Genomic DNA, 27,790 nt, shown 5'->3' on the forward strand with positions numbered 1-27,790 from the left:
TTAAATTGTATGGAAATATCCAGTAACACAATGCTATAGAAAATCAAGTGTCCCCCAGCACTTTGGGAAGCTGAGGTGGACGGATCAATAGAGGTCGGGAGTTCGAGACCTCCCTGGCCAACCTAGTGAAGCCATGTCTCTGCTAAACATACAAAAATTAGCCATGCCTGGTGGCGGGCACCTGTAATGCCAGCTACTCAAGAGGCTGAGGCAGGAGAATCGCTTGAACCTGAGAGGCGGAAGTTGCAGTGAACCGAGATTGTGCCACTGCAGTCCAGCCTGGGTGACAGAGCGAGACTCTGCCTGAAGAAATATATAAAAAAGCGTAGCAAATAGCCTATAATAAGAAACTAGAGGACTCCAGCTACCAAATTTTAAGGGGTTGTGTAAGCCTACGTAATGTGCAGCATCCTCAAGAGAGTGAACACAGAGAGCCCCTTATCGGAAAACAGTGTCTAAAATACATCCGTGCACACACAGTCCCGTTAGAGTTGACAAAGGCTGCCGTGTGGTTTAAGGAGGAATAGAATGTCTTCTCCATAGATAACATGGGCCCAAGTGTTACGCATAGAAAAAAATAAATCTATACGTATTCTCACACTATAAAACACTTCTTGTTTTTTATCTTGTTGTTGTAAATTTTTTTTGATTTATATTTAAAATTGAGAAATAAAAGTGAGATACAGTCGTACTTCACTATTCGTGGGTGATTGGTTTCAGGATCTCCGCTCAGATACCACAATCTGCAGATGCTCAAGCCTCTTACATAAAATGGCACAGCGTTTGCATATAATCCATCCTCATCCTCCTGTCTACATGAAATCATCTCTAGATTACTTATAATTCCTGACACAGCCTACATACCATTCCATTTGTGTCCATTCAACGTAGTTTTGCTTTTTGGAACTTTGTGGATTTTTTCCCTGAATATTTTTGGTTTATAGTTGGTTCAATAAACACCTGTAAACCCCACAGGTCTGGAGGAGCGACTGTGTATTTATGGTATGAAGATGATGTGTGGACATGTGTCCCCGTGGAGATGAGACTAACAAGGCCTATGACTCTACAGATGTTTCATCTTGGAAGGGCTCTGCCAGCTTTCCAGGTCTGCAGAGAGTAAGAATATCACTTGTTCATCTCATTCACGATCCTTGCAACCTCCTATGTGCTGCATCGTTGGATGGAAATTGGAGTCCCAGAGACAAATCAGGCTCCACCTGCTTCCAGAAGCTCAGAGTCCAGGGGTGAGAACCCAGTGGAGAGCATATGGGGCTATACGGACATAGTAATGATAACACCGGAAACTTTCGGCGAATAAAGAGTCACATTACCTAAAGGATGAGGGCAGATGTGTTTATTTGAAGAGGAGAGAGCTACGTTGAAATGATAAAAAAATTTATAAGTTTCACTGCTGACAAGGGCTGAAAGATAGTCTGAGGGGAGGTGGAACAACATGAGGGAAGGTGGAACAGCACGTGTCTAAGTGCTCTGTTAAGAGGGAGCCTCTTGTATGTTTGGAATTCTGAGTTCCTCAGTGTGACTGCAGCCTCCAGCAGGACTAGGAAGTAAGCCAGTAGGTTGGAGAGGTGGGCAGGGGTCAAGTGAAGTGGAGAATTGTGGGCTAAGCAAAGGAGTGGGTTTTCTCTGCAGCAGGCAGTGGGGACGTTAGACATTTGTAAGCAAGAGAGAGGCACGTTCAGATTCGTGGTGTGAGGAAGAGCGATGCCCTAAGATGCAGACTCACACCTTCGGATTCCTGCTGCTGGTACATTGGAGCTGTCAAGCCGGTTTTGAGACAGGGCTGTTGTCTCCATAGAAGACCCCTGCAAGGCCTGATGGTGGTGCTCATGGATAGAAGACAACTTTCGATCTGGATTCTGCATTTGGAAGTTCCGTGTACACGCTGGTATCTGTTGGGGGTGTCTTGGGCCTCTGAGAAGGGCGAGTGATTTTTCCCTGTGTGAGAACGCAGTGATCCAACTGTGCGTATGTCACCTCCTGAGGGTCTGGTTCATCAGAGTCCTGGAGAGAGGGAAATGTTGAGTGAGGGAGGGGCTCACATTCTTCAGGACTATTAGGGAATAAAGCAGTATCCACGAGGTTGGGCCAAGGAGGACCTACCTCCCTGTTCACTGTTCTGTCCCCCGCAGGCTCTTGGTCCATTACAGCAGCATCTGGAGGAGACAAAAGTCATCAAAGGAGCTGGGAGGGCACGTCTGGGTCCTCATTTCATGTGCAGAGTCCAACACACAGGGGAGGCCGTAGGTGCCTGAGGTCCCTCAGCTGCCAACAGCCAGACTCAGACATTCTGTCTCTCTGAGTTCAAGACCCCTTCCCATAAATGGCTCTCAATTGGCATCCCAGTGATTCTGCTTCCTACTTTCTGCCTGTCATGGAACCTTCTCCTGGATGTCAGTGGCTGCAGGGACATGAGGATACAGTTCAGAATCAGGCAATGGTCTGTGAGCTGAAGGCAGGGACAGGGTGTCTGGTGCTCTCTCTAGAAAGCCCTGCATCTGTGGCTCCTGCCTTGGGCCAGAGACCATCCTGCCGGTGAGGAACACACACCTGCGTGCTCCCATCCCGCTTCCCCACACGACCCTGAGGTCTGTGGCCTTTGCTTCGTGAGACTTACTCTTTTTGTGGGAGCACCAGCGATGCAGGAGAAAGAAGAAGATGGTGAAGAGGATCATGACCACTGAGGTCCCAATCACAACATGCAGGTGTCTGGGGTTACCTGGATGAAGAAGAGACTCCAATAAGAAGCTAATCATAGCAGTTCCTTTTCATGGATTGTCTCTCAATTCTTGATTGACAGGTAACCATGTGAATGTCTCCTTAGGACAAGCGGCCTGATGGCGGGAGACCCAGCTTTCTCCTGCTCTGTTTTGAGGAAGGAGGAAGGGGACCAGGAGCCAAGGAACGTGGGAGCCTCTAGAAACTGGGACATGTGAAGAGCAGATTTTCGCCTGGAACCTTCGGAGGGAAGGCAGCCTTGCTGTCACCTTGATGTTAGCCCAGTGAGATGCATTTCATCCTTTGAGCTACAGCACTGTAAGATAATTAAAAAGCCGTTTTGTTTTCATCCACCAATTTTGTGGAAATTTGTTATGGCAACAATAGGAAAGGATTCTAATTGCACAGCCTGAGCATGGGGCCATGGCTGAAAGAGTCGGTGAGTCGAAGTTTGCGTGCATGAGCTCTGTTCTCTGTTACTCAAGGCTTTTGCTCTGCTGAGTCAGCCAGGGTTGCCTCATGACCAACAGGAGCTCATTCCTTGGCAAGTGGAACTTCTCTGAAACACCTCACCCTCATTAGATGTTCCCTTCCCTTCCCTCTTTCAAGCCCCCAGGAATTTATCCTCCAGTTAGGAATGCAGGGAGAACACTGCATTTTTCCTGAGAAGGATGTCAGATTTGCAATCATTCTTTCAGCTTGTAGGAGGTCTCAGCTACAGAAAATTAGAGATTAAGAGACTTCACGGAGCCCTGTGCTGGGCCAAGATCCCTTTTGCTTTTGGAGTGTCTGGAGTTCAGAGAGATGTTGGAAGACAGGCCCACAGTCAGAGCTGGGAGGTGCTGAGCCAAGGCTTGAATCCAAGGCTTCCACCTCCCCAGGTTTCCAAAAGCAGAGATAAGAGGGATTCTTTACTCACCGGTTTTGGAGTTTGGTTCAGTGGGTGAAGGCCAACTACGTGAAGCGTTTCCTAGAATAGAGACCAGAGAGAGGTGAGGAAATGAGGGTGCCTGTCCTCTACTCCAGGGAAATCTCTGAGGTTGGTTCACGGCCAACACTCTGTTATCCAACACTGGGCTCTGGGAGTCCTGGGATACTCTTCTCCATAATTTTTGTATGTGTTACCCATTGTCTCGAGACTTTAAGATATAGAGAGAAAACAGGAACATCACATTACCTGACTTAAAAATATGTTACAGAGTTGCAGTAAACAAAACAGCATGATGTTGGCATAAAGAAAAGTGCATAGAACAATGGAGTAAAATGAAGGACACAGATATAATCTATGCGTCTACATTCAACGGCTTTTTTTTTTTTTTTTTTTTTTTGAGATGGAATCTTGCTCTGTCACCCAGGCTGGAGTGTAGAGGTGCAATCTCGGCTCACAGCAACCTCCGTCTCCTGAATTCAAGCAATTCTCTTGCCTCAGACTCTTGAGTAGTGGTATGACAGGAGCTGACCACCATGCTCAGCTAATTTTTGTACTTTTAGTGGAGACAGGGTTTTACTATGTTGGCCAGGCGGGCCTCGAACTCCTGGTCTCAGGTGATCCACCCACCTTGGCCTCTGACAGTGCTGGGATTGCAGGTGTGAGCCACCATGCCCAGCCAATGCAATGCATTTTGACAAAGGTACCAAGAACCTACAATCAGGAAAGGACAGTCTTTTCAATAAACGACGTGGGGAAAACGGGTTATCTCCATGCAGGGAATGAAACTGCACCTCTACCTCTCACCATTCAGAAAAGTCAAATCCAAATGGATTAAATACATGAGTCTAAGTCCTGAACCTATGAAACATGTAGAAGGAAATATTAGGGAAATGCTTCACGACATTTGTCTGAGAAAAGACATTTTGTTTAAAACCTCAAAAACACAAGTAGTCAAAGCAGAAAACAGACCACAGGGATTATATCAAACTAAGCAGCTTCTGCATTGCAAAACAAATAACCAACAAAGTGAAGAGACAACCCACGGAATGGGAGCCAATAATTGCAAACTATGCATCTGAGACGGGATTTATAACTAGAAATATAAGAAGCTCACATAACTCAATAAAACAAAGAATTTAACTAAAAAATGAGCAAAAGACATGAACAGATATTTCTCCACAAACAAAACATATAAATGACCATGATGTGTATGAAAGTGTTCAGTATCACTCATCATCAGAGAAATACAAATGAAAAATCACAATGAGTTTTCATCTCACCCCATTAAAATGGTTTTTATCCATAAGACAGGCAAAACAAATGCTGGCAAGATGGTAGAGAAAGGAGAACCCTATCAACCCTGTTGGTAGGAAGGTAAATTAGTACAGCCATTATGCAGAAAAGTATGGAAGTTCTTTAAGAAACTAAAAAGAGGCTGGGCATGGTGGCTCATGCCTGTAATCCCAGCACTTTGGGATACCAAGGCGGGTACCTCACTTGTGGTCAGGAGTTTGAGAGCAGCCTGATCAACATGGGGAAACCCTGTCTGTACTAAAAAATACAAAACGTAGCCAGGCGTTGTGGCGTACACCTGTAATCCCAGCTCCCAGGGAGGCTGAGGCAGAAGAATCATTTGATTCCAGGAGGCCACTGCCTCCCAGGAGGTTGCAATGAGCCTGGATTGTGTCACTTGCACTCCTGCCTAGGCTACAGAGGAAAGCTCTGCCTCAAAAACAAAAAGAAAACAAAAACCAAACAAAAGACTAAAAAGAGAATTTTCATAGTATTCACAAATTCACTATTGGGTTTACATCCAAAGGAAAGGACATCAGTGTATCGAAGTTCTATCTGCACTCCCATGACTGTTCCAGCACAGTTCACAGTAGCTAAGATGTGGAGTCAACCTACCTGCCCATCAGTGGGTAAACGGATAGAGAGAATGTAGTACATACACACAGTGGAGACTACTCATCCATAGAGACAGTAACATCTTGACATTTGCAGCCACATGGATGGAACTGGAGCTCATTACAAAGATTCCCATTTCTCACCCTTATGCAGGAGCTCTAAAGTGGATCTCAAGAAGGTAGAGAGTAGAATGGTGGCTACCAGAGGCCGGGAAGGGAACGGTGGAGGGTAAAAACAAAACAAAACAAAACAAAAAACAAAACAAAACAGAATATAAATATGTTTATGACCACTAGACTTTACACTTAAGAACGGTAAAGGTGGTCAATTTTATAGGTATATCTAACCTCAACAAATATTTTTTCAAATGAAAAGAAAAGGGTGTAAGGGTTGCTGGTGATGATATGTCTGTGTGGGTGAGAGGCCAGGATGGGCTTCTGGGAAATGGATAAGGTTGAGGGGCTGAGGGAACCTGTGATCTCCCCAAAGTGAGCCCAGTCTCCCCTCCTCTGGGTCTGTCCTGACAGCTTTCTCTGGGTGCCTGAAGCCATGACCGCGGACCACCACACAGGCCATGCAGGAGGGTTTGGAGGTGCCCTCTCTGCCATCCTGCGTCCTGATCCCGTCCTCACACCGAAGCTTGGTCTTCTCTCTGAACCTGTCCATGCTTCTCTCCATCATCAGCAGGACGCTCCTCAGCTATGGCTCTGGGATCATAAGACATGGGACAGGCATGGGTTTTCCTCACCTGTGACAGAAACGGACAGTGGGTCACTCGGGTGTGACCACTTGTAGGGTGTGATACGGAAAGAACCGAAGCATCTGTAGGTCCCTCCATGGGTGGCAGGGCCCAGAGAGAAGCCAGCCTGGAATGTTCCTTTGATGCTTGGCACTGCAGAGAGACTAAGTTCATGGGCCTCCCCCTCCCTGGACAGATGGTACATGTCAAACGAGGTCTGGGAGCTGCAGGACAAGGTCACGTTCTCTCCTGCCTGAACTGTGGGGCCCGGCTGCGCTGAGAGAGAAGGTTTCTCATATGGACCTGGAAGGAGAAGAGGGAGTTTCCTTAGAGAGGTTCTGCCTTGTCACAGCTCCCCTCACACCTGAGCTGAGAACTCCCTGCACCTGCTCTATGACCTAATGCTCTCTCTCTCTCTCATCTTCCATCCCGTCTCTCTTCATGTCTATTTTCTCCTTCCACCTTCTCTGTGTCTCTAGGTCTCTGACCGCACTTCCTCAGCCCGAGATCTGTTTTCTTTTTTGTACCATTTTATTATCTCTGACTCTCCTTGGATTGGTTGATTTGATCTTCCTCTTTCTTTAATTCTGAGTCTCTCATTATCTATTGATCGATCTATCAATTATCTATGTATGTATGTATCTATCATCTATCGTCATCTGTGTATCTATGACCTATCTCTCTGTTACCTCTCATCTATCAATCAATGTATGTATCTATCCATCTATCTATCATCACTTGTCTGTCTGTCTTTCTGTCTATGTCTATTTATGTATCATCTGTCTATCTATCTACTTCTCTATCTATATCATCTATCAGTCATTCATCATCTATTTATCTATCACCTATCTCTCTGTTATCTATCTTCTATCTCTTATCTTTCATCTGTTTATATCTATCTATCATCTGTCTTTCTCCATCTCCTTTTCTCTGCCTCTCAGTCTCTCTAGTTCTCTTTCGGGATCTCTGCAATCCATCCCCACATCTTTCTCTTTCCCTGTTTTCGTGCCTCTCCCTCAGGGGTCTGATTTTAGGGCATTTCTCTGCTCCCTTCCGTCATATGCTCACTGCTCTGCCCTCTTTTTCTATCTCTTTATATGTCTGTGAGTCTCTCAGTTCCCTTCTTCTGGCTCATTCTGTGTGTGTGTTCATGTTTTTGCTTTTTGGTTTCCCTGATTTCACTCCGTGTCTCTCTGGGGGCTTTTGTTCTCAGTAATCCTATCACGTGTGGTGTTATTTGAATATGAGCCTCAGAATCCAGTCTGGGGACTCCAGGAACTCACAGCGTACAGGGGTTGGTGTTCCGCTCCCTCACCTGGGGCCATGGTGTCCTGGGACGATGACAGCTCCACTGCATGGAAGGCAGAGGTTTAGGAATAAACACGGCATCTGTAGGTGCCACAAGCCTGGGGCCACAGGGCCCAACTCAGGCCAGATAGACGTGTCTCTTTGGGTTCTTCTGGTAGAGAACACTTTGTGGAAGTAAAACAGAATGGAACCTTCTAACCTGTGCCTGGTCTCTGAACAAAGTCAGCATGGAAGGACATCTCTCTCTGGGACATGTCTGTCTCTCTGTGTGTCTTCTTTACCTCTTTATCTCTTTCCCTAACACGCTGTATGGTCCCTGTGTCTGCCTTCTATGTTATGACGTGCAGTCTGTACCTGTGTCTCCTGTTTCTCTACCTCTGTTGGTACAGACCTCATGAAGTCACTTTCTCTTCATGAGAATCTCACACTCATCTTCCTCATGACCACCTGGGGCTTCCAGTCCTAGATCATTCACTCCCTGTCCCTGCAAGGTGAGAGGCAGGTCTGGATTCTCTCACCTATGATCACGATGTCCAGAGGGTCACTGGGAGCCGACCATTCATAGGGGGAGTGAGCAACAGAACCGAAACATCTGTAGGTCCCTGCAAGGGCAGGCATCATGGGACCCACGGAATAGTTGGCCTGGGAAACCCCATCATGGAGCTGTCCAACGAGGTGCAAGGGGTGCTCAGTGATCCCCTCTCTGTGCAGAAGGAAACGCTCAAACCTCATATCTGACCAACATTGCAGGACGACCGTCTCTCCTGATTTCACCAGGGGACCTGGGTGGGCCAGGAGGGAAGGCTTTCTGTAGACTCCTAAGAAGAGAGGTTGTGAGTTCAGATGGCGTCTCCCTTTCTTATCCCATTCATGGGACCTGGAATAAGTGAGGCTTCCCCTCCATGGTGTCTATCTCTCTCCTCCCTGTCTGTGTCTCCGTGTTCTTTTCTGTGCCCATAACCCCTGGTGCAGGTCCCTCCGTCTGTCTCCCTCCCTCTTCCCTGTCTCTCTGTCTCTAGGATCCCTGATTCCCTTCCCACTGGGCTCAGTGTCATCTCTTAGGCTGTGGTATCTGTTTCCCACTAATCTGTTTGCTGGTGTTTATGTGGGGCTGGAAGAGGAATCATGACAGGCTGCACGTCCAGGCTCTCAGCAGCCTGACTCAATCTCTTTTGGACAAATTGGAATGGCTGGCGGGAGGTGTGAACTCATCAGTAAGGCAGGCATCAATGTCCCTGTTCCTGATGGGGGTTGGGATCCTCTCCTGCCATGTCTGTGCCTTTTCCATGGTCCCAGCTGCCATAGGGTGGCCCCTGGTGCTGGTTCCAGGAGAATCAACCCCTCCCTGTGTGGATCGAGCCTGGTGGTAGCATCAGTATTCTGCCTGTGCTGAAATCAGTGTAGCCAACCTTCTCCTTGTTTGGTTTCTTAACTTGCCCTTGACCTGAGTTCCTGTGTTGGTTTCCTGTTGCTGCTGTAGAAAATTATCACAAACATGGTGGCAGGAGAGAATACAATAACCCCTTCCACTAATGGAGAACAGAAATCTGACCCAGTTCTCTCTGGGCTAAAATCAAGGCATCTGCAGGGCTGTGCTTCTACTGGAGACTCAGGGAGAATCAGTCCCCTTGAATTATCTAGCCCTTAGAGGCCACCTGCTTTCATGGCTCGTGGCCTTCCTTCACCTTCAAAGCCTGTAGTGAGTCTCCCTCCCACTGTGCTGCTCTAATCCCCACTTTCCTCATCCTCCTCCTCTCATGTGGTCCCTTGTGATTACACTGAGCCCAGTGGAACAGTCCAGGCCGTCTCCTCATCTGAAGGTCAACTCATCAACAACCTGAGCTCCATCTTCCCCTTCAGTCCCCTGCCCTATAACATAAAGAGTCACAGGGTCCACGGATTACCATGTAGCCATAACGGGGGACAATTATTCTTCCCGCCACAGTACCTATTTCTCTGTACTGAATCCCCCTTTACCCCAAATACAGTCAGGTCCTGGGTGATGGGACCCTGGTGGACACCCCCAGCAGAAGCTCTGGGATTCAGGAGATGGGACAAGGAGAAGCCCAGACAGGAGCCCTCTGACCTGTGACCGTGATCACCAGGGGGTTGCTGGGAGCCGACCACTCAGTGGGGGAGTTCAGGTGTGAACCCCGACATCTGTAGGTCCCTGCGTGTGCCGGGGTCACAGGGCCCAGGAGGATGTCCTTCCAGAATCTTCTGTTGTAGAGCTCAGGGGCAGGCACCCCATCTTCCTTGTACAGACTGAAGATGGTAAACCCAAGATGAGAGTGACATTGAAGACTCACGTGTTCTCCTTGAGGCACCACAGCGCTGGGCCAGGCAGAGAGGAAGGGCTTGTCCTGACCATCTGGGGGAGAAGGAGTCACCGCCTTTAGAGAGGAGGATGTGGAGCAACCCCTCCTTCCCTGTGCTCAGAAGATTCTCCCCACTTTCCACATTTCTAAGGCTCCTACCACACCTGGGTGCCCAGGGCTACAGGAAGAACCCATCCCACATAGACATGGCGTCTCCCTATAAGAAAAGTGTCAGCTGAGAACTTTGAGCAAGTGCTAAATAAGCCACTCTTACTAGATTTTAATACTGCAAGATTACTCACATAAAACAACACAAAGTAGACACAGGATGGAGGGCATGACCTTTGTGAATGGAATATCAGCTAATGCACGAACCATAATAAACAACTGAGCCCTCATTAGAAGATCTGAAATGTCAGGGTCATGACTGTGGTTCCCCACCCCGCTTCTGGTAGAATGACAGCGGCAACACTGCAGCCCCGACCATCATGGAAACGCTGGAGGGTGTGAGTTACGCTCTTGTCCTCAGAGGCCTGCTGTTCTTGCACTGCTTCCCTCCCTTCCTCTGCCGGTGACACCACTTCTTCCCCGCACACCGCTGCTTTGAGCACTCCAGTCTCCCCCAGGGTCCCCACAGACTCAGCCAAGGGAAAGAAAGAACAGGGAGGGCTAGGACAGAACTGTGGGCCAAACTTCCCATGGCTTCCTTTTCCTAGTTCATGAGAGATTCCCACATGGCTTCCCATCGTCATCCCATCAGTCAACCCCTTGTGCTGCCTGCCTCGTGTTTCAAGAAAATCATCTTATGTGGGGAGATGACAACCTAAGGTTTGGGGAAGGACTCACCCACATGTGGCCAGGCCCTCTGCAGCAAGAAGAACCCTAGAAAGAAAGATCATGATGGATGATCCATCTGTACATCACCTCCAGGCCCATATCTCCACTCCAGACCCATATCTACAGTTCCAGGCTCATATCTTCACCCCAGGCCCATATCTACAGTTCCAGGCCTATATCTACACTCCAGACCCATATCTCCACTCCAGGCCCATATCTACAGTTCCAGGCTCATATCTTCACCCCAGGCCCATATCTACAGTTCCAGGCCCATATCTAAACTCTAGGCCCATATCTCCACCTCCAGGCTCATATCTTCACTCCAGGCCCATATCTACAGTTCCAGGCCCATATCTACACTCTAGGCCCATATCTCCACCTCCACACCCATATCTCCACTCCAGGCCCATATCTACAGTTCCAGGCTCATATCTTCACTCGAGGCCCATATCTACAGTTCCAGGCCCATATCTTCACTCCAGGCCCATATCTACAGTTCCAGGCCCATATCTCGACCCCAGGCCCATATCTCCACCCCAGGCCCAGATATCCACTCCAGACCCGTATCTCCACTCCAGTCCCATATCTATACTCTAGGCCCATATCTCCACCTCCAGGCCCATATCTCCACCTCCAGGCCCATATCTCCACCCCAGGCCCATATCTACAGTTTCAGGCTCATATCTTCACCCCAGGCCCATATCTACAGTTCCAGGCCCATATCTACAGTTCCAGGCTCATATCTTCACCGCAGGCCCATATCTACAGTTCCAGGCCCATATCTACACTCAAGCCCATATCTCCACCTCCAGGCTCATATCTTCACTCCAGGCCCATATCTACAGTTCCAGGCCCATATCTACACTCTAGGCCCATATCTCCACCTCCACACCCATATCTCCACTCCAGGCCCATATCTACAGTTCCAGGCTCATATCTTCACTCCAGGCCCATATCTACAGTTCCAGGCCCATATCTCCACCCCAGGCCCATATCTCCACCCCAGGCCCATATCTCCACTCCAGGCCCATATCTCCACCCCAGGCCCAGATCTCCACTCCAGACCCATATCTCCACTCCAGTCCCGTATCTATACTCTAGGCCCATATCTCCACCTCCAGGCCCATATCTCTACCTCCAGGCCCATATCTCCACCCCAGGCCCATATCTCCACTCTAGGCCCATATCTACAGTTCCAGGCTCATATCTTCACTCCAGGCCCATATCTACAGTTCCAGGCCCATATCTACACTCTAGGCCCATATCTCCACTCCAAGCCCATATCTCCACCCCAGGACCATATCTCCCCTCCAGGCCCAGATCTCCACTCCAGGCCCATAACTCAACCTCCAGGTCCAGATCTCCCCTCCAGGCTCAGATCTCCACCCCAGCGATTCCTCCGCCGATTCCCTTCCGGGACTCACCAACACACGCCACGCTGACGACCATGAGCGACATGGTGCTGCCGGTGCAGACAGGTGGCCGCGCCCCAGCTCAGCTCAGCAGTGCACAGGATGTTATCTGGCGCCCTGCCCATGCAGTTGACGTGCTGACCACATCATGGGAGGGTGACGTACGCAGGCTCTTCCTACCTTGCATGAGGTGCAGCGGGTGCTCACTCAAGAGGGGAAAATGGCTTCCTGGAAATTGTTCTCACTAGAACTGACACCTTGCGTCCTTCACTATGACCAGCTCAAAACACGTCTCAGATCCAACCTCCCAGACACGAGGTGACTAAAATCTGTGCTGACGAGAAAGACTTTTCACGTATTTTTGTTGTTTTTATCTGTGTTTCAAACTCTTCTTAGTGTGTAATATGTAAAATATCTAATAGGTATTATGAAAGTTGTCAGAGCAATTGTGACGAATAAACCATTAGGATGTTTCATGCTTGTATTTCTAGTATGACAGCAGAACCAGTTTAAATGATTTAAATACCCAGGGAAGGATTATGCAATTATTTACAATCTTAGAACTGTTCTTTATCAGCAAAACCCACAACATGTCAATTCTGGATTTTTGTCGTTTTATCTACAATTTGTCTCATGACCTGAGAGTCCAGAGTCCCAACTCCTGGTTCGCTCTCTCTCTGTCTCTCTGCCTCCCTCATTTTAAATTGTGTGGAAATATCCAGTAACATAATGCTATAGGAAATCAAGTGTCCCCCAGCACTTTGGGAAGCCGATGTGGGCAGATCAACTGAGATCGGGAGTTCGAGACCACCCTGGCCAACTTAGTGAAACCATGTCTCTGCTAAAAGTACAAAAATTAGCTGTGCCTTGTGGCAGGCACCTGTAATGCCAGCTACTCAAAAGGCTGAGGCAGGAGAATCGCTTGAATCTGGGAGGCGGAAGTTGCAGTGAGCCGATGTTGTGCCACTGCAGTCCAGCCTGGGTGACAGAGCGAGACTCTGCCTGAAGAAATATAGAAAAAGCATAGCAAATAGCCTATAATAAGAAACTAGAGGACTCCAGCTACCAAATTTTAAGGGGTTGTGTAAGCCTACATAATGTGCAGCATCCTCAAGAGAGTGAACACAGAGAGCCCCTTATCGGAAAACAGTGTCTAAAATACATCCGTGCACACACAGTCCCGTTAGAGTTGACAAAGGCTGCCGTGTGGTTTAAGGAGGAATAGAATGTCTTCTCCATAGATAACATGGGCCCAACGGTTACGCATAGAAAAAAATAAATCTAAACCTATTCTCACACTATAAAACACTTCTTGTTTTTTATCTTGTTATTGTAAATTTTTTATGATTTATATTTAAAATTGAGAAATAAAAGTTAGATACAGTCGTGCTTCACTATTCGTGGGTGATTGGTTTCAGGATCTCCTCTCAGGTACCACAATTTGCAGATGTTCAAGCCTCTTACATAAAATGGCAGAGCGTTTGCATATAATCCATGCTTATCCTCCTGTATACATGAAATCATCTCTAGATTACTTATAATTCCCGACACAACCTACATACCATTTCATTTGTGTCCATTCAACATAGTTTTGCTTTTTGAAACTTTGCAGATTTTTTCTCTGAATATTTTTGATTTATAGTTTTTCAATAAACACCTGTAAACCCCACAGATACGGAGGAGCGACTGTGTATTTATGGTATGAAGATGACGTGTGGACATGTGTCCCCGTGGAGATGAGACTAACAAGTCCGATGACTCTACAAATGTTTCATCTTGGAATGGCTCTGCCAGCTTTCCGGGTCTGCAGAGAGTAAGAATATCGCCTGTTCATCTGATTCACGATCCTTGGATCCTCCCATGAGCTGCATCTTTGGACGGAAATTAGAGTCGCAGAGACAAATCAGGCTCCACCCTGCTACCAGAAGCTCAGATGCCAGGGATGAGAACCCAGCGGAGAACAGATGGGGTTATATGGACATAGTAATATAACACCGGAAACTTTCAGCAAAAAAAGAGTCACCTAGAGAATGAGGGCAGTCACGTTTATTTGAAGACGACAGCGCTACATAGAAATCACAACAAATTTTTACATGGTTTACTGATCAGAAGACTGAAAAATCATCCGAGGGGAGGTGGAACAGCATGAGGGAAGGTGGAACGGCACATGTCTAAGTGTTGTGTTAAGAGGGAGCCTCTTGTATGTTTGGAATTGTGGGTTCCTCAGTGTGACTGCAGCCTCCAGTAGGACTAGGAAGTAAGCCAGTTAGATTGGAGAGGTGGGCAGGGGTGAAGTGAAGTGGAGAATTGTGGGCTAAGCAAAGGAGTGCGTTTTCTCTCCAGCAGGCAGTGGGAACCACAGACATTGGTAAGCAAGAAAGAGGCATGTTCAGATTCGTGGTGTGAGGAAGAGCAATGCTCTAAGATGCAGAGTCGAGATTTCAGATTCCAGCTGCTGGTACATTGGAGCTGGTAATCTGGTTTTGAGACAGGGCTGTTGTCTCCCTAGAAGACCCCCTCCAGGCCTGTCTGTGGTGGTCGTGGGCAAGAGACAGTGATCTGGGCTCAGCATCTGGAAGCTCTATGTACACGCTGGTATCTGTTGGGGGTGCCTTGGGCCTCTGAAAAGGGCGAGTGATTTTTCCATGTGTAAAAACGCAGTGATCCAACTGTGCGTATGTCACCTCCTGGGGGTCTTGTTCATCAGAGTCCTGCAGAGAGGGAAATGTTGAGTGAGGGAGGGGCTCACATTCTTCAGGACTAGTAGGGAATAAGGCTATATCCATGAGGCTGGCCTCAGGAGGACCTATCTCCCTGTTCACTGTTCTGTCCCCCGCAGGCTCTTGGTCCATTACAGCAGCATCTGTAGGAGACGGAAGTCATCAAAAGAGCTGGGAGGGCACTTCTGGGTCCTCATTTCATGTGCAGATACCAACACACAGGGGGAGACTGTAGGTGCCTGAGGTCCCTCAGCTGCCAACAGCCAGACTCAGACATTCTGTCTGTCTGAGTGCAAGGCCCATCCCATGAAGAGCTGTCAGTTCCCATCCCAGTGATTCTGCTTCCCACTTTCTGCCTGTCATGGAACCTTCTCCTGGATGTCAGTGGCTGCAGGGACATGAGGATACAGTTCAGAATCAAGCAATGGTCTGTGAGCTGAAGGCAGGGACAGGGTGTCTGGTGATCTCTGTAGAAAGCTCTGTCTCTGTGGCTCCTGCCTTGGGCCAGGGACCATCCTGCCAGTGAGAAACACACACCTGCGTGCTCCCATCCCTCCTCATCCGTCCTCCCCACACAGCTCTGAGGTCTCTGGCCTCTGCTTCGTGAGACTTACTCTTTTTGTTGGAGCACCAGCGATGAAGGAGAAAGAAGAGGAGGATGGTGAAGATGATGGTGGCCACCGTGTACCTAATCACAATAGGCAGGTGTCTGGTGATACCTGGAGGAAGATGGAAATCCAATGAGAAGCTCACCATAGCAGTTCCTCTTTGTGGATTGTCTCTCATTTCTTGGTTGCCAGGCAACCCCATAAAACATCTCTTTAGGACAAGCACCCACGTGGTGGGAGACCCAGCTTTCTCCTGGTTTCTCAGTTATAGTTTTCATAATAACCACAGAATGTGCCGATGAGACACCTGCTATCGTATGGATATTTGACCCCCCGAAGTTTCACTTTGAAATTTAACCCTGAGTGTGGGAAGTTGGTCTTATCAGGAGGTATTTGGGTGATGGGGGTGGATCCATCATGAATAGATTAATGCTGCCCCACACGACAGGGTTAGCACGTTCTCCCTCTATTAGTACTCTGGAGAGTTGGTTCTTAAAAAGAGCTTGGAAGCTCCATCACACCCCGTTTCTCCCTGTCTTGCCGTGTGATCTCGGTGGTCTCTGCACATGTAGGCCCCCTTCTCTTCTACCAGAGTAGGAGCAGCCTGAGGCCGCAGCCAGAAATAGATGCTGATGTCCTGCCTCTAGTACAGCTTGCAGAACCGTGAGTCGACCAATTCTCTTTTCTGTAGAAGTTACCCAGGCTCAAGTGTTCTTTTACAGCCACAAAAATGGACTAAGACAGCAACATCCTGAGATCAGGAGGAAAGTCCCAGAACAGCTGGGCTGTCTTCCTGTTCGTCCCAGAGGAGGACGTCATGCAGTGCTTTAGCTCAGTGCTTCCTGTGGCTCCAGGGTACAAAACCCAGGCTGGGCTGCTTTCTGGGTTCCCTCAGCTGCAGTGCAAATGGAGTGACTCCATATGTCCCGAGCAGCTTTTCTGAGCCTTGGGGGACTGGCTCACACTGAAATGCAGGCTTCTGTTGTCACTTACTGGTTATCTGTTAGTAACGAACCCACCTTACGTGATGTATTCTCTGTGTGTTCTGTCTCCCTGGAGTGACGGTGAGGGATAGAAGCTGGCATAGCCCCAGGTGCAGTACAGGAGGTGTTTAGAGTCTTCTCTGGGAAGACTGGACTGGGATTGATACACAGTGAATGTGCCTTACAATTTCTACAGCCACAACCCACTTGACTCAAACGCATTACATTCAGCAAGAAAAGGAATAACGTGAAATCAAGATCAAAACAGTGAAGTAGAACTGTCATATATCAAACAGCCAGGAAATAATGATGAAGCTTGTGAAGAACGTGCTACTTTTGTGATCTCGGGAGTCATATATTAGGCTGCTGTTCTACCTGAGAGTCCGGGGGCAAGGACAACCCCCTCCATCATCTATTGCTTCGGTACAACCTGTCCTTCTGTGAATTCGTACAAAAGGTGACCAGGAGATGGTGCTGGCACTGGTCTCTGAGTCCAAGGTCTGACCTCCAAAGAATGTTAGTTTTTATCTTCCCACGGTCTATCTGTGTCTCTTAATGTGATAGGAAGTAGGCGTGAGGTGGGGGATTTGGCTGAGGGGGCAAGTTTTATGCCATGAACAGAGAACTTTCTCTATTCCAGGGCCTGTGCTGGTGGGTTCAGGGGCCTTTCATATTTCCCATATGATCTCAGGCTCACAGAAAGCAAATAGGGAAGACGTTTTTGGCTGATTTTCTAATGAATAAGATAAAGGATCAAAGAAGTCGTTATAGAGAAACAGAAAAATGATAATTGGGATTGAAGTGCCTTTGTCATTCCTGTATGCTATATTAGATTTATGTGTTTTGTATTTTTATTTTTTGAGATAGAGTCTCACTCTGTCACCCAGGGTGTAGTCCAATGAGCGATCTCGGCTCACTGAAACCTCTGCCTCGCGGGTGGAAGCCATTCTCCTGCTTCAGCCTCCCGAATAGCTGGTATTACAGGCATGCGCCACCACACCCAGCTAGTTTTTGTTTATTTAGTAGACTTGGGTTTGAGCATAGTGTCCAGGCTATTCTTGAACTCCTGACCTCAATGGATCCATCCGCCTCAGCCTCCCAAAATGTTGGGTTACAGGTGTGAGCCACCGTTCACAACCTTGCGTGTTATATTATAATAAGTCTCTTCCTTTGCACCACGCCTCATGTATCAATCAGTCCTCTGCCAGGTATTGATTTACATGTAGGAAAAATAAATCTCAGAAAGAAATTAATGAAGTGAAGATTGAACAATTAGGAAAAATCAAACCAGGCAAGCCCTCCCTGTGAATTATTCTACCTCACATACACATCTTGTATCCATCCACTTCATTCATTTAGTGTTTAAATACGCAACATATTTCACCAGTGAGGTGGGAATTGCCTTTTCCACAGTCTCCTAGATTCCAGTTACGCACCTGGGCCTCCCTTATTTTCATGTCAGTCACTATAAATCACGTAGGGATTCCTAGTTAGCCCGAGGTGAATCCAAGGGCTGTGAGTATAAAACACACACTCCTTGTCCTCCTTAGTTTCCTGTGTGCCCAGTGTGCTCTTCTCTCTCTCCAGTGGTCTTGTAATTCTCCCCATCTCATTCCCAGTGTTTCAGGCAGAGCCTCTTCCTTCCACATAAGATTGTTGTCACCTTTGTGCCTTCACAGCTGACTGCTGTGTGTGGAAAATCCTTCCGCCAGTCTTCCAGGGGTTGATCTATTTTTTTCATTAAGATCACAAGTATTATTTGATCAGTGAGAACTTCTCTGTGACCTGAAATCATACACTCAGTATTATCTGTTATTTATTTTAAATTCTGGCTGGGTGCCGGGGTTCACGCCTATAATCCGAGCACTTTGGGAGGCTGAGGCGGTCGGATTACTTTAGATAGGGAGTTGGAGATAGACTGGGCCACATGGTGAAACATGGTCTCTAACAACAATCTACAAAAAGAATTAGCCAGGTGTGGTGGCGGGTGCCTGTATCCAAGCTGCTTGAGAGGCTGAGGCAGAAGAATCACTTGAACCCAGGAGGCGGAGGTTACAGTGAGCCAAGATCGTGACACTGCACTGCAGCCTAGGGGATAGAGCGAGACTCCATCTTAATAAATACATAATTAATACATACATAAATAAATCAATTTCATGCACCGATGTTTCCCAGTGGATCAACCATTTATAGGTCCACTTGTGCATTCATTTTCTTTCCTCCCGTTTACCCATCTGCAACGTCAGTGTCCCAAGAGCACAGGCCAAATGCATCCTGTTTACTATTTGTGGAAGGCAGGAGAATCCACCCCACCCCCAAAATGTCCCTGTCCTAGCCTTCACACCTTGTGAATATGTGATTTTACGTGGAGAGGAAGAACGAAGATTGCAGATGGAATTACGGTTACTAATCAGCTGAACTGGAAAGGAGGGTATCCTGGATGATTTTAGGGAGATGATGATAGATTATCTTGGTGAACCCAATAAAATCCCAAAGCCCTTAAGAAATGAGGAAGAAAGCAGAGGAACATTCAGAGAAAGAGGTGTGGACAAGGAAGAAGGGTCTGAGTGATGCCATGTGAGACGTGACCAGTCTTTGTGGGTTTTGTGGAAGGAGGAAGGGGACCAGGAGCCAAGGAACGTGGGAGCCTCTAGAAACTGGGACATGTAGAAAGCAGATTCTCGCCTGGAACCTTCAGAGGGAAGGCAGCCTTGCTGTCACCTTGATTTTAGCTCTGTGAGATGCATTTCATCCTTTGAGCTACAGCACTGTAAGGTAATTAAAAAGCTGTTTTGTTTTCATCCACCAATTTTGTGGAAATTTGTTATGGCAACAATAGAAAAGGATTCTAACTGCACAGCCTGAGCAAGGGGCCATGGCTGAATGAGTCAGTGAGTCAAAGTGTGCGTGCATGAGCTCTGTTCTCTGTTACTGCAAGGCTCTTACTCTGGTGAGTCAGCCAGGGTTGCCTCATGACCAACAGGAGCTCATTCCTTGGCAAGTGGAAATTCTCTGAAACACCTCACCCTCATTAGATGTTCCCTTCCCTTCCCTCTTTCAAGCCCCCAGGAATTTATCCTCCAGTAAGGAATGCAGGGAGAACAAACACTGCTTTTTCCTGAGAAGGATGTCAGATTTGCAATCATTCTTCCAGCTTGTAGGAGGTCTCAGCTGCAGAAGATTAGAGATTAAGAGACTTCACTGAGCTGTGTGCCGGGCTCAGATTCCTTTTGCTGTTGGAGTGTCTGGAGTTCAGAGAGATGTTGGAAGACAGGCTCACAGTCAGAGCTGGGAGGTGCTGAGCCAAGGCTTGAATCCAAGGCTTCCACCTCCCCAGGTTTCCAAAAGCAGAGATAAGAGGGATTCTTTACTCACCAGTTTTGCAGCTTGGTTCAGAGGGTGAAGGCCAAGTACTTGAAGGGTTTCCTAGAATAGAGGCAGGACAGAGGTGAGGAAATGAGGGTGCCTGTCCTCTACTCAAGGGAAATCTTTGAGGTTGGTTCACGGCCAACACTCTGTTATCCAACACTGGGATCTGGGAGTCCTGGGATCCTCTTCTCCATAATTTTTGTATGTGTTACCCATTGTCTCGAGACTTTAAGATATAGAGGGAAAACAGCAACATCACATTACCTGACTTAAAAATATGTTACAGAGGTGTAGTAAACAAAACAGCATGACATTGGCATAAAGAAAAGTGCACAGAACAACGGAGAAAAATGAAGAACACAGATATAATCTATTCGTCTACATTCAACGGCTTTTTTTTTTTTGTTTTGTTTTGAGATGGAATCTTGCTCTGTCACCCAGACTGGAGTGCAGAGGTGCATTCTTGACTCACTGCAACCTCCGCCTCCTGAATTCAAGCAATTCTCTTGCCTCAGACTCTTGAGTAGTGATATTACAGGAGCTGACCACCATGCTCAGCTAATTTTTGTACTTTTAGTGGAGACAGGGTTTTACTATGTTGGCCAGGCGGGCCTCGAACTCCTGGTCTCAGGTGATCTACCCACCTTGGCCTCTGAATGTGCTGGGATTGCAGGTGTGAGCCACCATGCCCAGCCAATCCAATGCATTTTGACAAAGGTGCCAAGAACGTACAATCAGGAAAGGACAGACTTTTCAATAAACGATGTGGGGAAAACTGGTTACCTACATGCAGGGAATGAAATTGCACCTCTACCTCTCACCATTCACAAAAAGTGAAATCAAAATGGATTAAATAAAATGGGTTTACATCCAAAGGAAAGGACTTCAGTGTATTGAAGTTCTATCTGCACTCCCATGACTGTTCCAGCACAGTTCACGGTAGCTAAGATGTGGAGTCAACCTACCTGCCCCTCAGTGGGTGAATGGATAGAGAGAATGTAGTACATACACACAGTGGAGACTAGTCATCCATAGAGACAGTAACATCCTGACATTTGCAGCCACATGGATGGAACTGGAGCTCGTTACAAAGATTCCCATTTCTCACCTTTATGCAGGAGCTCTAAAGTGGATCTCAAGAAGGTAGAGAGTAGAATGGTGGCAACCAGAGGCCAGGAAGGGAATGGTGGAGGGTAAAAACAAAACAAAACAAAACAGAACATAAATGTATTTATGACCACTAGACTTTACACTTAAGAACGGTAAAGATGGTCAATTTTATAGGTATATTTAACCTCAACAAATATTTTTTCAAATGAAAAGAAAAAGGTGCAAGGGTTGCTGGTGATGATATGTCTGTGTGGGTGAGAGGCCAGGATGGGCTTCAGGGAAATGGGTAAGGTTGAGGGGCTGAGGGAACCTCTGATCACCCTAAAGTGAGCCCAGTCTCCCTCCTCTGGGTCTGTCCTGACCAGTTTCTCCATCTGCCTGGGTGCCTGGAGCCCTGACCGCGGACCACCATGCAGGCCATGCAGGAGGGTTTGGAGGTGCCCTCTCTGCCATCCTGCATCCTGATCCCGCCCTCACACCGAGGCTTGGTCTTCTCTCTGAACCTGTCCGTGCTTCTCTCCATCATCAGCAGCAAGTTCCTCAGCTATGGCTCTGGGATCATAAGACATGGGACAGGCATGGAGTTTCCTCACCTGTGACAGAAACGGACAGTGGGTCACTCGGGTCTGACCACTCGTAGGGTGCGATATGGAAAGAACCGAAGCATCTGTAGGTTCCTCCGTGGGTGGAAGGGCCCAGAGGGAAGTCGGCCTGGAATGTTCTATTGACGCTTGGCACTGCAGGAAGCCTAAGTTCACGGGCCTCCCCCTCTCTGGATAGATGGTACACGTCAAACGAGTTCTGGGAGCTGCAGGACAAGGTCACGTTCTCTCCTGCCTGAACCGTGGGGCCTGGCTGGGCTGAGAGAGAAGGTTTGTCATATAGACCTGAAAGGAGAAGAGGCAGTTTCTTCAGGGAGGTTCTTCCCTGTCACAGCTCCCTTCACATCTGAGCTGAGAACTCACTCCCCTGCTCTATGACCTAATGCTCTCTCACCCTCCACCCTGTCTCTCTTCATGTCTGTTTCCTCCTTCCACTTTCTCTGTCTCTCTAGGTCTCTGACCTCACTTCCCCAGCCCGAGGTGTGTTTTCCCTTTTTGTATTGTTTTCTTCTCTCTGACCCTCTTGGATTGTTGACTTGATCTTCCTTTTTCTTTAATTCTGAGTTTCTCACTTTCTGTCTTCTTCATAACCTTCTGCACATTTCTATCTATTATCTATCAATTGATCAATCTATCTACTACCTGTCAATCTATCAATTATCTATCTGTAATCTGTATCTATGTATCATGTATCTATCTCGGTATCAATTGTCTGTCTCTCTATATATCCACAATCTATCTATTATCTATATCTATGTATCCTCTGTCTATTCCCTCTCTCTCTGTCTGCCTCTCTGTCTCTATGTATCATCTACATATCTATCTATCTATAAATCATCATCTATGTAGCTATAACCCATCCATTATCTATCACCTACCTATTTATCATCTATCTATATCTATCTATCCATCTATCATCTGTCTCTCTCCATTTCCTTGTCTTTCTCTGCCTCTCAGTCTCTCTACTTCTATTTGGAATCTCTGCAATCCATCCCCACATCTTTATCTATCTCTGTCTTTGTGCCCCTCCCTCAGGGTTCTGATTTTGGAGCTTTTCTCTGCTCCCTTCCATCATTCTCTCCACTCCTCTGCCCACTTTCCTCTCTCTTTATGTGTCTGTGAGTCTCTCAGTCCCCTTCCTCTGGCTCATTCTCTTTGTGTTTATGTCTTTGCTTTTTGATGTTCCTGATTTCTCTCTGTGTCTCTCAGGAATCCTATCATATGTGGGGTTATGTGGAATATGAACCTCAGAATCCAATCTGGGGACCCCAAGTACACGCAGCATACAGGGGTTGGTGTTCTGGAGCCACGATATCCTGGGACGATGACTCTCCACTGCACGGAAGGCAGAGGTGTCAGAACAAACACGGCATCTGTAGGTACCACAAGGCCTGAGGCCACAGGGGCTGACTCAGGACAGAAATATGTGCGTCCTTGGGTTCTCTTGGTAGAAACACTTTGTGGAGGTAAAACAGAAATGAAATTTCTAACCTGTGCCAAGTCTCTGAGCAAGGTCAGCATGGAAGGACGCCTCTCTCTGGGATATGTCTGTCTGTCTGAGTGTCCCCTTTAACTCTTTCTCTCTTTTCTACCTCCCTGTCTGGCCCCTGTGTCTGTCCTCTGTTATGACACCTGGTCTGTACTTGTGTCTCCTGTTTCTCTGTCTCTGTTGGTACAGACCTCGCCAAGTCAGTCTGTCTCCATAAGAATCCCACACTCATCTTCCTCATGACCACCTGGGGCTTCCAAGTTCTGGATCATTCACTCTGTGTCCCAGTGACAATGAGAAGAATGTCCGGACACTCTCACCTGTGATCATGATGTCCAGGGGGTCACTGGGAGCTGACAACACATAGGGGGAGTGAGTGACAGAACCGTAGCATCTGTAGGTCCCTGGAAGGGCAGACATCGTGGGACGGATGGAATAGTTGGCCTGGGAACCCCCACCACGGAGCTCTCCAACAAGGTGCAAGGGCTCCTCAAAGGTCACCTCACTTTGCAGAAAGAAGTGCCCAAACACGGTATCTGACGAACATTGTAGGATGACTGTCTCTCCTGATTTCACCAGGGGACCTGGGAGGGCCAGGAGGGAAGGTTTTCTGTGGACTCCTAGAAAGAGAGGTTGTGAGTTTAGAAGGCGTCTCCCTTTGTCATCATATCCATGGCACCTGGAACGAGTGAGGGTTCCCCTCCCGGCTGTCTGTCTCTCTCCTTCCTCTCTGTGTCTCCCTGTCTTTTATCCCCTGGTGCAGGTCCCTCCATCTGTGTCCCTCCCTCTTCTCTGTCCGTCTGTCTCTAGTATCCTCAGACGCCTTTCCCACTGGGTTCAGCCTCATCTCTTAGGCTGTTGTATCTGTTTCCCACTAATCTCTTTCCCGCTATCTATGTGGGGGTGGAAGAGGATCCAGGCAGGCTGCATATCCAGGCTCTTAGCAGCCTGGTTCAATCTCTTTTGGACAAACTGGAGTCCCTGGCAGGAGGTATGAACTGATCAGTAAGGCAGGCACCAGTGTCCACACTCCCTGTTCCTGGGAGCCTCTCCTGCCACGCCTGTGCCTTCTCCATGGCCTCAGCTTCCACAGGGTGGCTCCTGGTGCTGGTTCCAGGAGCATCGACCCCTCCCTATGTGGATGGAGCCTGGTGGTGGCATCAGCATCCCGCCCTTCCTGATCTCGGGGTTGCCAACCTTCTCCTTGTTTGGTTTCTTTAATTAATTGATTAATTAATTGATTTTTGAGACAGAGTGTCACTTTTTCACCCAGGCTGGAGTGTAGTGGTGTCGTCTTGGCTCACTGCAACTTCTGCCTCCCGGATTCAAGCGATTGAATCCAGTCGTTGGTTTACTCATGCCCACCACCATGCCCGGCTATCCTTGTTTGGTTTCTTAACTTGTCCTTGACCTGGTTCCTGTGTTGGTTTCCTGTTTCTGAGGCAGAAAATTATCCCTAACATGGTGGCAGGAGAGAATACACTGACCCCTTCCACTTTTAGAGGCAGAAATTGGATCCAGTTCTTCCTGGGCTAAAATCAAGTCGTCTACAGAACTGTGTTCCCTCTGGAGACTCAGCGGAGCAATTCTCTTGACTTCTCCATCCCGTAGAGTCCACCTGCCATTGTGGCTCATGGCCTTCCTCCACCTTCAAAGCTCACAGTGGCTGATGGAGTCTCCCAGGACGCTGCTCTAATCCCCACTGTCCTCCTCCTCCTCCTCTCGTTTGGTGCCTTGTGATTCCACTGAGCCCAGTGGGACAGTCCAGGCTGTCTCCCCATCTCAAGGTCAACTCATCAACAACCTGAGCTCCGTCTTCCCCTTCAGTCCCCTGCCCTATAGCATAAAGAGTCACAGGCTCCAGGGATTAGAATGTAGCCATAACTGGGGACAGTTATTCCTCCCATCACAGCACCCATTTCCCTGTATTCAATCCCCCTTTACCCCAAAGACAGTCAGGTCCTGGGTGATGGGACCCTTGTGGACACCCTCAGCAGAAGCTCTGGGATTCAGGAGGTGGGACAAGGAGAAGTCCTGACAGGAGCCCTCTGACCTGTGACCCTTATCGCCAGGGGGTCACTGAGTGCCGACCACTCAGTCGGGGAGTGCGGGTGTGAACCCCGACATCTGTAGGTCCCTGCGTGTGCTGGGGTCACAGGGCCCATGAGGAAGCTCTTCTGGAATATTCTGCTGTGGAAGATGGGAACGTGGCTTCTGTCATCTTTGTACAGAGTGAAGTTGGTAAAGTTGTTAAACCCACGACGATAGTGACACCGAAGAGTCACGTGTCCTCCCTGAGGCACCACAGCGCTGGGCTGGGCAGACAGGAAGGGCTTGTCCTGATCACCTGGGGGAGAAGGAGGTGCCGCCTTAGAGAGGAGGATGTGGAGCCGCCCCTCCCTCCATGTGCTCAGAAGATTCTTCCCCTTTCCATGTTTCTAAGGCTCCTACCACACCTGGGTGTCCGGGGCTACAGGAGGGACCCATCCCACATAGACACCGCATCTTCCTACAACAAAGGTGTCAGCTGAGAACTTTGAACAAGTGCTGAATAAGGGACTCTTACTAGATTTTAATACTGCAGGATGACTCACGTAAAACACCACAAAGTAGACACGGCATGGAGGGCATGTCCTTTGTGAATGGAATATCAGCCAGTGCATGAACTGAGCCCCCATCAGAAGATTTGGAATGTCAGGGTCATGGCTGTGGTTTCCCCACCTCTTCTGGTAGAATGACAGCAGCCACATTGCAGCCCTGACCGTCATGCAAACACTGGAGGGTGTGAGTTACACCTTTGTCCTCAGAGGACCTGCTGTTCCTAGCACTGCTTCCCTCCCTTCCTCAGTCGCTGACACCACTTCCTCCCTGCACACCTCAGCTTGGAGCACCCCAAGCTCACCCCGGTCTTCACAGAGCTTGACTCAGCCAAGGGTAAGAAAGGCCAGAGAGGACGAGGTCGGAAGTGTGAGCCGAGCACCCCAGGGTCCCCCCTTCTTATTGTATGAGAGACTCTCTGACAGGACTTCCCTCCTGTTTCAGGAAAATCCTCTTAGGTGGGGAGATGACCCCCTAAGGTTTGGGGAAGGACTCACCCGTGTGTGGACAGATCCTCTGGACCAAGAAGAACCCTGGAAAGAAAGATCATGATGGATGATCCATCTGCAGGCAAACCAGGGCCTCCCCTGCTGCCCCCACGGGGCTGTGCGTCTGGGCAGCCAGGCCCTTTTTGGGCTGAAAGTAAACTCACCCTGGCTGCCTACCTGCCCCCGCAGCAGGGATGTCAGCTGTGCAGAGACCCAGCCTCCGGATCCAGATCTGCACCGAGGCCTAGATCTACACAACAGGCCCACATGTCCGCTCCATGCTGATATCTCCACTCCAGGCTCATATCTGTACTCCAGGCTCATATCTCCACTCCAAACCCTTATCTCCAATCCAGGCTAATATCTCCACTCCAGGCCCATATCTCAACCCTAGGCCCATATCTCCACACCAAACCCATATCTCCACTCCAGGCCCATATCTCCACTCTAGACCCGTATCTCCACTCCACGCTCATGTCTCTACTCCAGGATCCTATCTCTATTTCAAGTTCGTATCTCTACTCTAGGCCCAAATCTCACCTCCAAGCCAAAATTTCTATGCCAGGCCCAGATCTCCACCCCAGGCCCATATCTCCCCTCCAGGCCCAGATCTCCACCCAGGCCCAGATCTCCACCCCAGCGCTTCCTCTGTCGATTCCCTTCCAGGACTCACCAACACACGCCATGCTGACGACCATGAGCGACATGGTGCTGCCGGTGCAGACAGGCGGCCGCGCCCCAGCTCAGCTCAGCAGCGCACAGGATGTTATCTGGCGCCCTGCCCATGCAGTAGACGTGCTGACCACATCATGGGAGGGTGACGTACGCAGGCTCTTCCTACCTTGCATGAGGCGCAGCGGGTGCTCACTCAAGAGGGGAAAATGGCTTCCTGGAAATGGTTCTCACTAGAACTGACACCTTGCGTCCTTCACTCTGACCAGCTCAAAACACGTCTCAAATCCAACCTCCCGGACACGAGGTGACTAAAATCTGTGCTGACGTGAAAGACTTTTTACGTATTTTTATTGTTTTTATCTGTGTTTCAAACTCTTCTCTGTGTGTAATATGCAAAATATCTAATAGGTATTATGAACGTTGTCAGAGCAATTGTGACGAATAAACCATTAGGATGTTTCATGCTTGTATTTCTAGTATGACAGCAGAACCAGTTTAAATGATTTAAATACCCAGGGAAGGATTATGCAATTATTTACAATCTTAGAACTGTTCTTTATCAGCAAAACCCACAACATGTCAATTCTGGATTTTGGTCATTTTATCTACAATTTGTCTCATAACCCAAGAGTCCACAGCCCCAACTCATGGTTCGCTCTCTCTCTGTCTCTCTGCCTCCCTCATTTAAATTGTATGGAAATATCCAGTAACATAATGCTATAGAAAATCAAGTGTCCCCCAAGACTTTGGGAAGCCGAAGTTTGTGGATCAACGGAGGTCGGGAGTTCGAGACCTCCCTGGCCAACTTAGTGAAGCCATGTCTCTGCTAAAAATACAAAAATTAGCTGTGCCTGGTGGTGAGCTAATGTCAGCTACTCAAGAGGCTGAGGCAGGAGAATCTCTTGAAACTGGGAGGCGGAAGTTGCAGTGAGCTAAGATCGTGCCATTGCAGTCCAGCC

General features: G+C 48.3%; 2 protein-coding genes and 1 long non-coding RNA gene across 4 annotated transcripts; 1 reads left to right on the plus strand and 2 right to left on the minus strand.

Moving 5' to 3' along the window:
* Positions 1 to 1,469: 1,469 nt before the first annotated feature.
* On the minus strand, positions 1,470 to 12,235 carry LOC119627138 (killer cell immunoglobulin-like receptor 3DL3). The gene is given in 10 exon segments (XM_073015934.1): positions 1,470 to 1,862; positions 1,864 to 2,022; positions 2,122 to 2,174; positions 2,636 to 2,737; positions 3,656 to 3,706; positions 6,324 to 6,617; positions 8,141 to 8,440; positions 9,709 to 9,993; positions 10,787 to 10,822; positions 12,202 to 12,235. Coding segments are annotated over 10 exon segments (1,449 nt in total). The 3' UTR covers positions 1,470 to 1,727.
* Positions 12,236 to 14,686: 2,451 nt separating this feature from the next.
* On the minus strand, positions 14,687 to 26,863 carry LOC119621729 (killer cell immunoglobulin-like receptor 3DS1). 2 transcript variants are annotated; one of them, XM_073015936.1, is made up of 9 exons: positions 26,830 to 26,863; positions 26,166 to 26,201; positions 25,124 to 25,417; positions 23,391 to 23,690; positions 21,573 to 21,866; positions 19,876 to 19,926; positions 15,524 to 15,628; positions 15,445 to 15,453; positions 15,062 to 15,191 (listed from the first exon to the last, which is right to left on the minus strand). In XM_073015936.1, exons 1-9 carry the CDS (start codon positions 26,861 to 26,863, stop codon positions 15,103 to 15,105), a joined length of 1,212 nt encoding a protein of 403 aa, XP_072872037.1. In that variant the 3' UTR covers positions 15,062 to 15,102. The 2 variants fall into 2 exon arrangements, with proteins under 2 accessions (XP_072872036.1, XP_072872037.1); XM_073015935.1 differs by lacking the exons at positions 15,062 to 15,191; positions 15,445 to 15,453 and adding an exon at positions 14,687 to 14,900.
* Positions 25,415 to 27,479, plus strand: LOC140711804 (uncharacterized). Its single transcript, XR_012093087.1, has 3 exons — positions 25,415 to 26,028; positions 26,113 to 26,310; positions 26,823 to 27,479. It is a non-coding gene; the product is annotated as an uncharacterized lncRNA (long non-coding RNA).
* Positions 27,480 to 27,790: the final 311 nt, after the last annotated feature.

This window comes from Chlorocebus sabaeus, chromosome 6 (assembly GCF_047675955.1).
Source record: "Chlorocebus sabaeus isolate Y175 chromosome 6, mChlSab1.0.hap1, whole genome shotgun sequence".
Classification (NCBI taxonomy): domain Eukaryota; kingdom Metazoa; phylum Chordata; class Mammalia; order Primates; family Cercopithecidae; genus Chlorocebus; species Chlorocebus sabaeus.

Bases quoted from the DNA above. Each gene is read 5' to 3' on its own strand.
- LOC119621729 (XM_073015936.1), bottom strand. From the start codon at position 26,863: ATGTCGCTCATGGTCGTCAGCATGGCGTGTGTTG. The intron at 26,202-26,829 runs GTGAGTCCTGGA...CTTTCTTTCCAG, and splicing joins CGTCAGCATGGCGTGTGTTG to GGTTCTTCTTGGTCCAGAGG. The intron at 21,867-23,390 runs GTGAGAGTGTCC...TTCTCCTTTCAG, and splicing joins CCTGGACATCATGATCACAG to GTCTATATGACAAACCTTCT.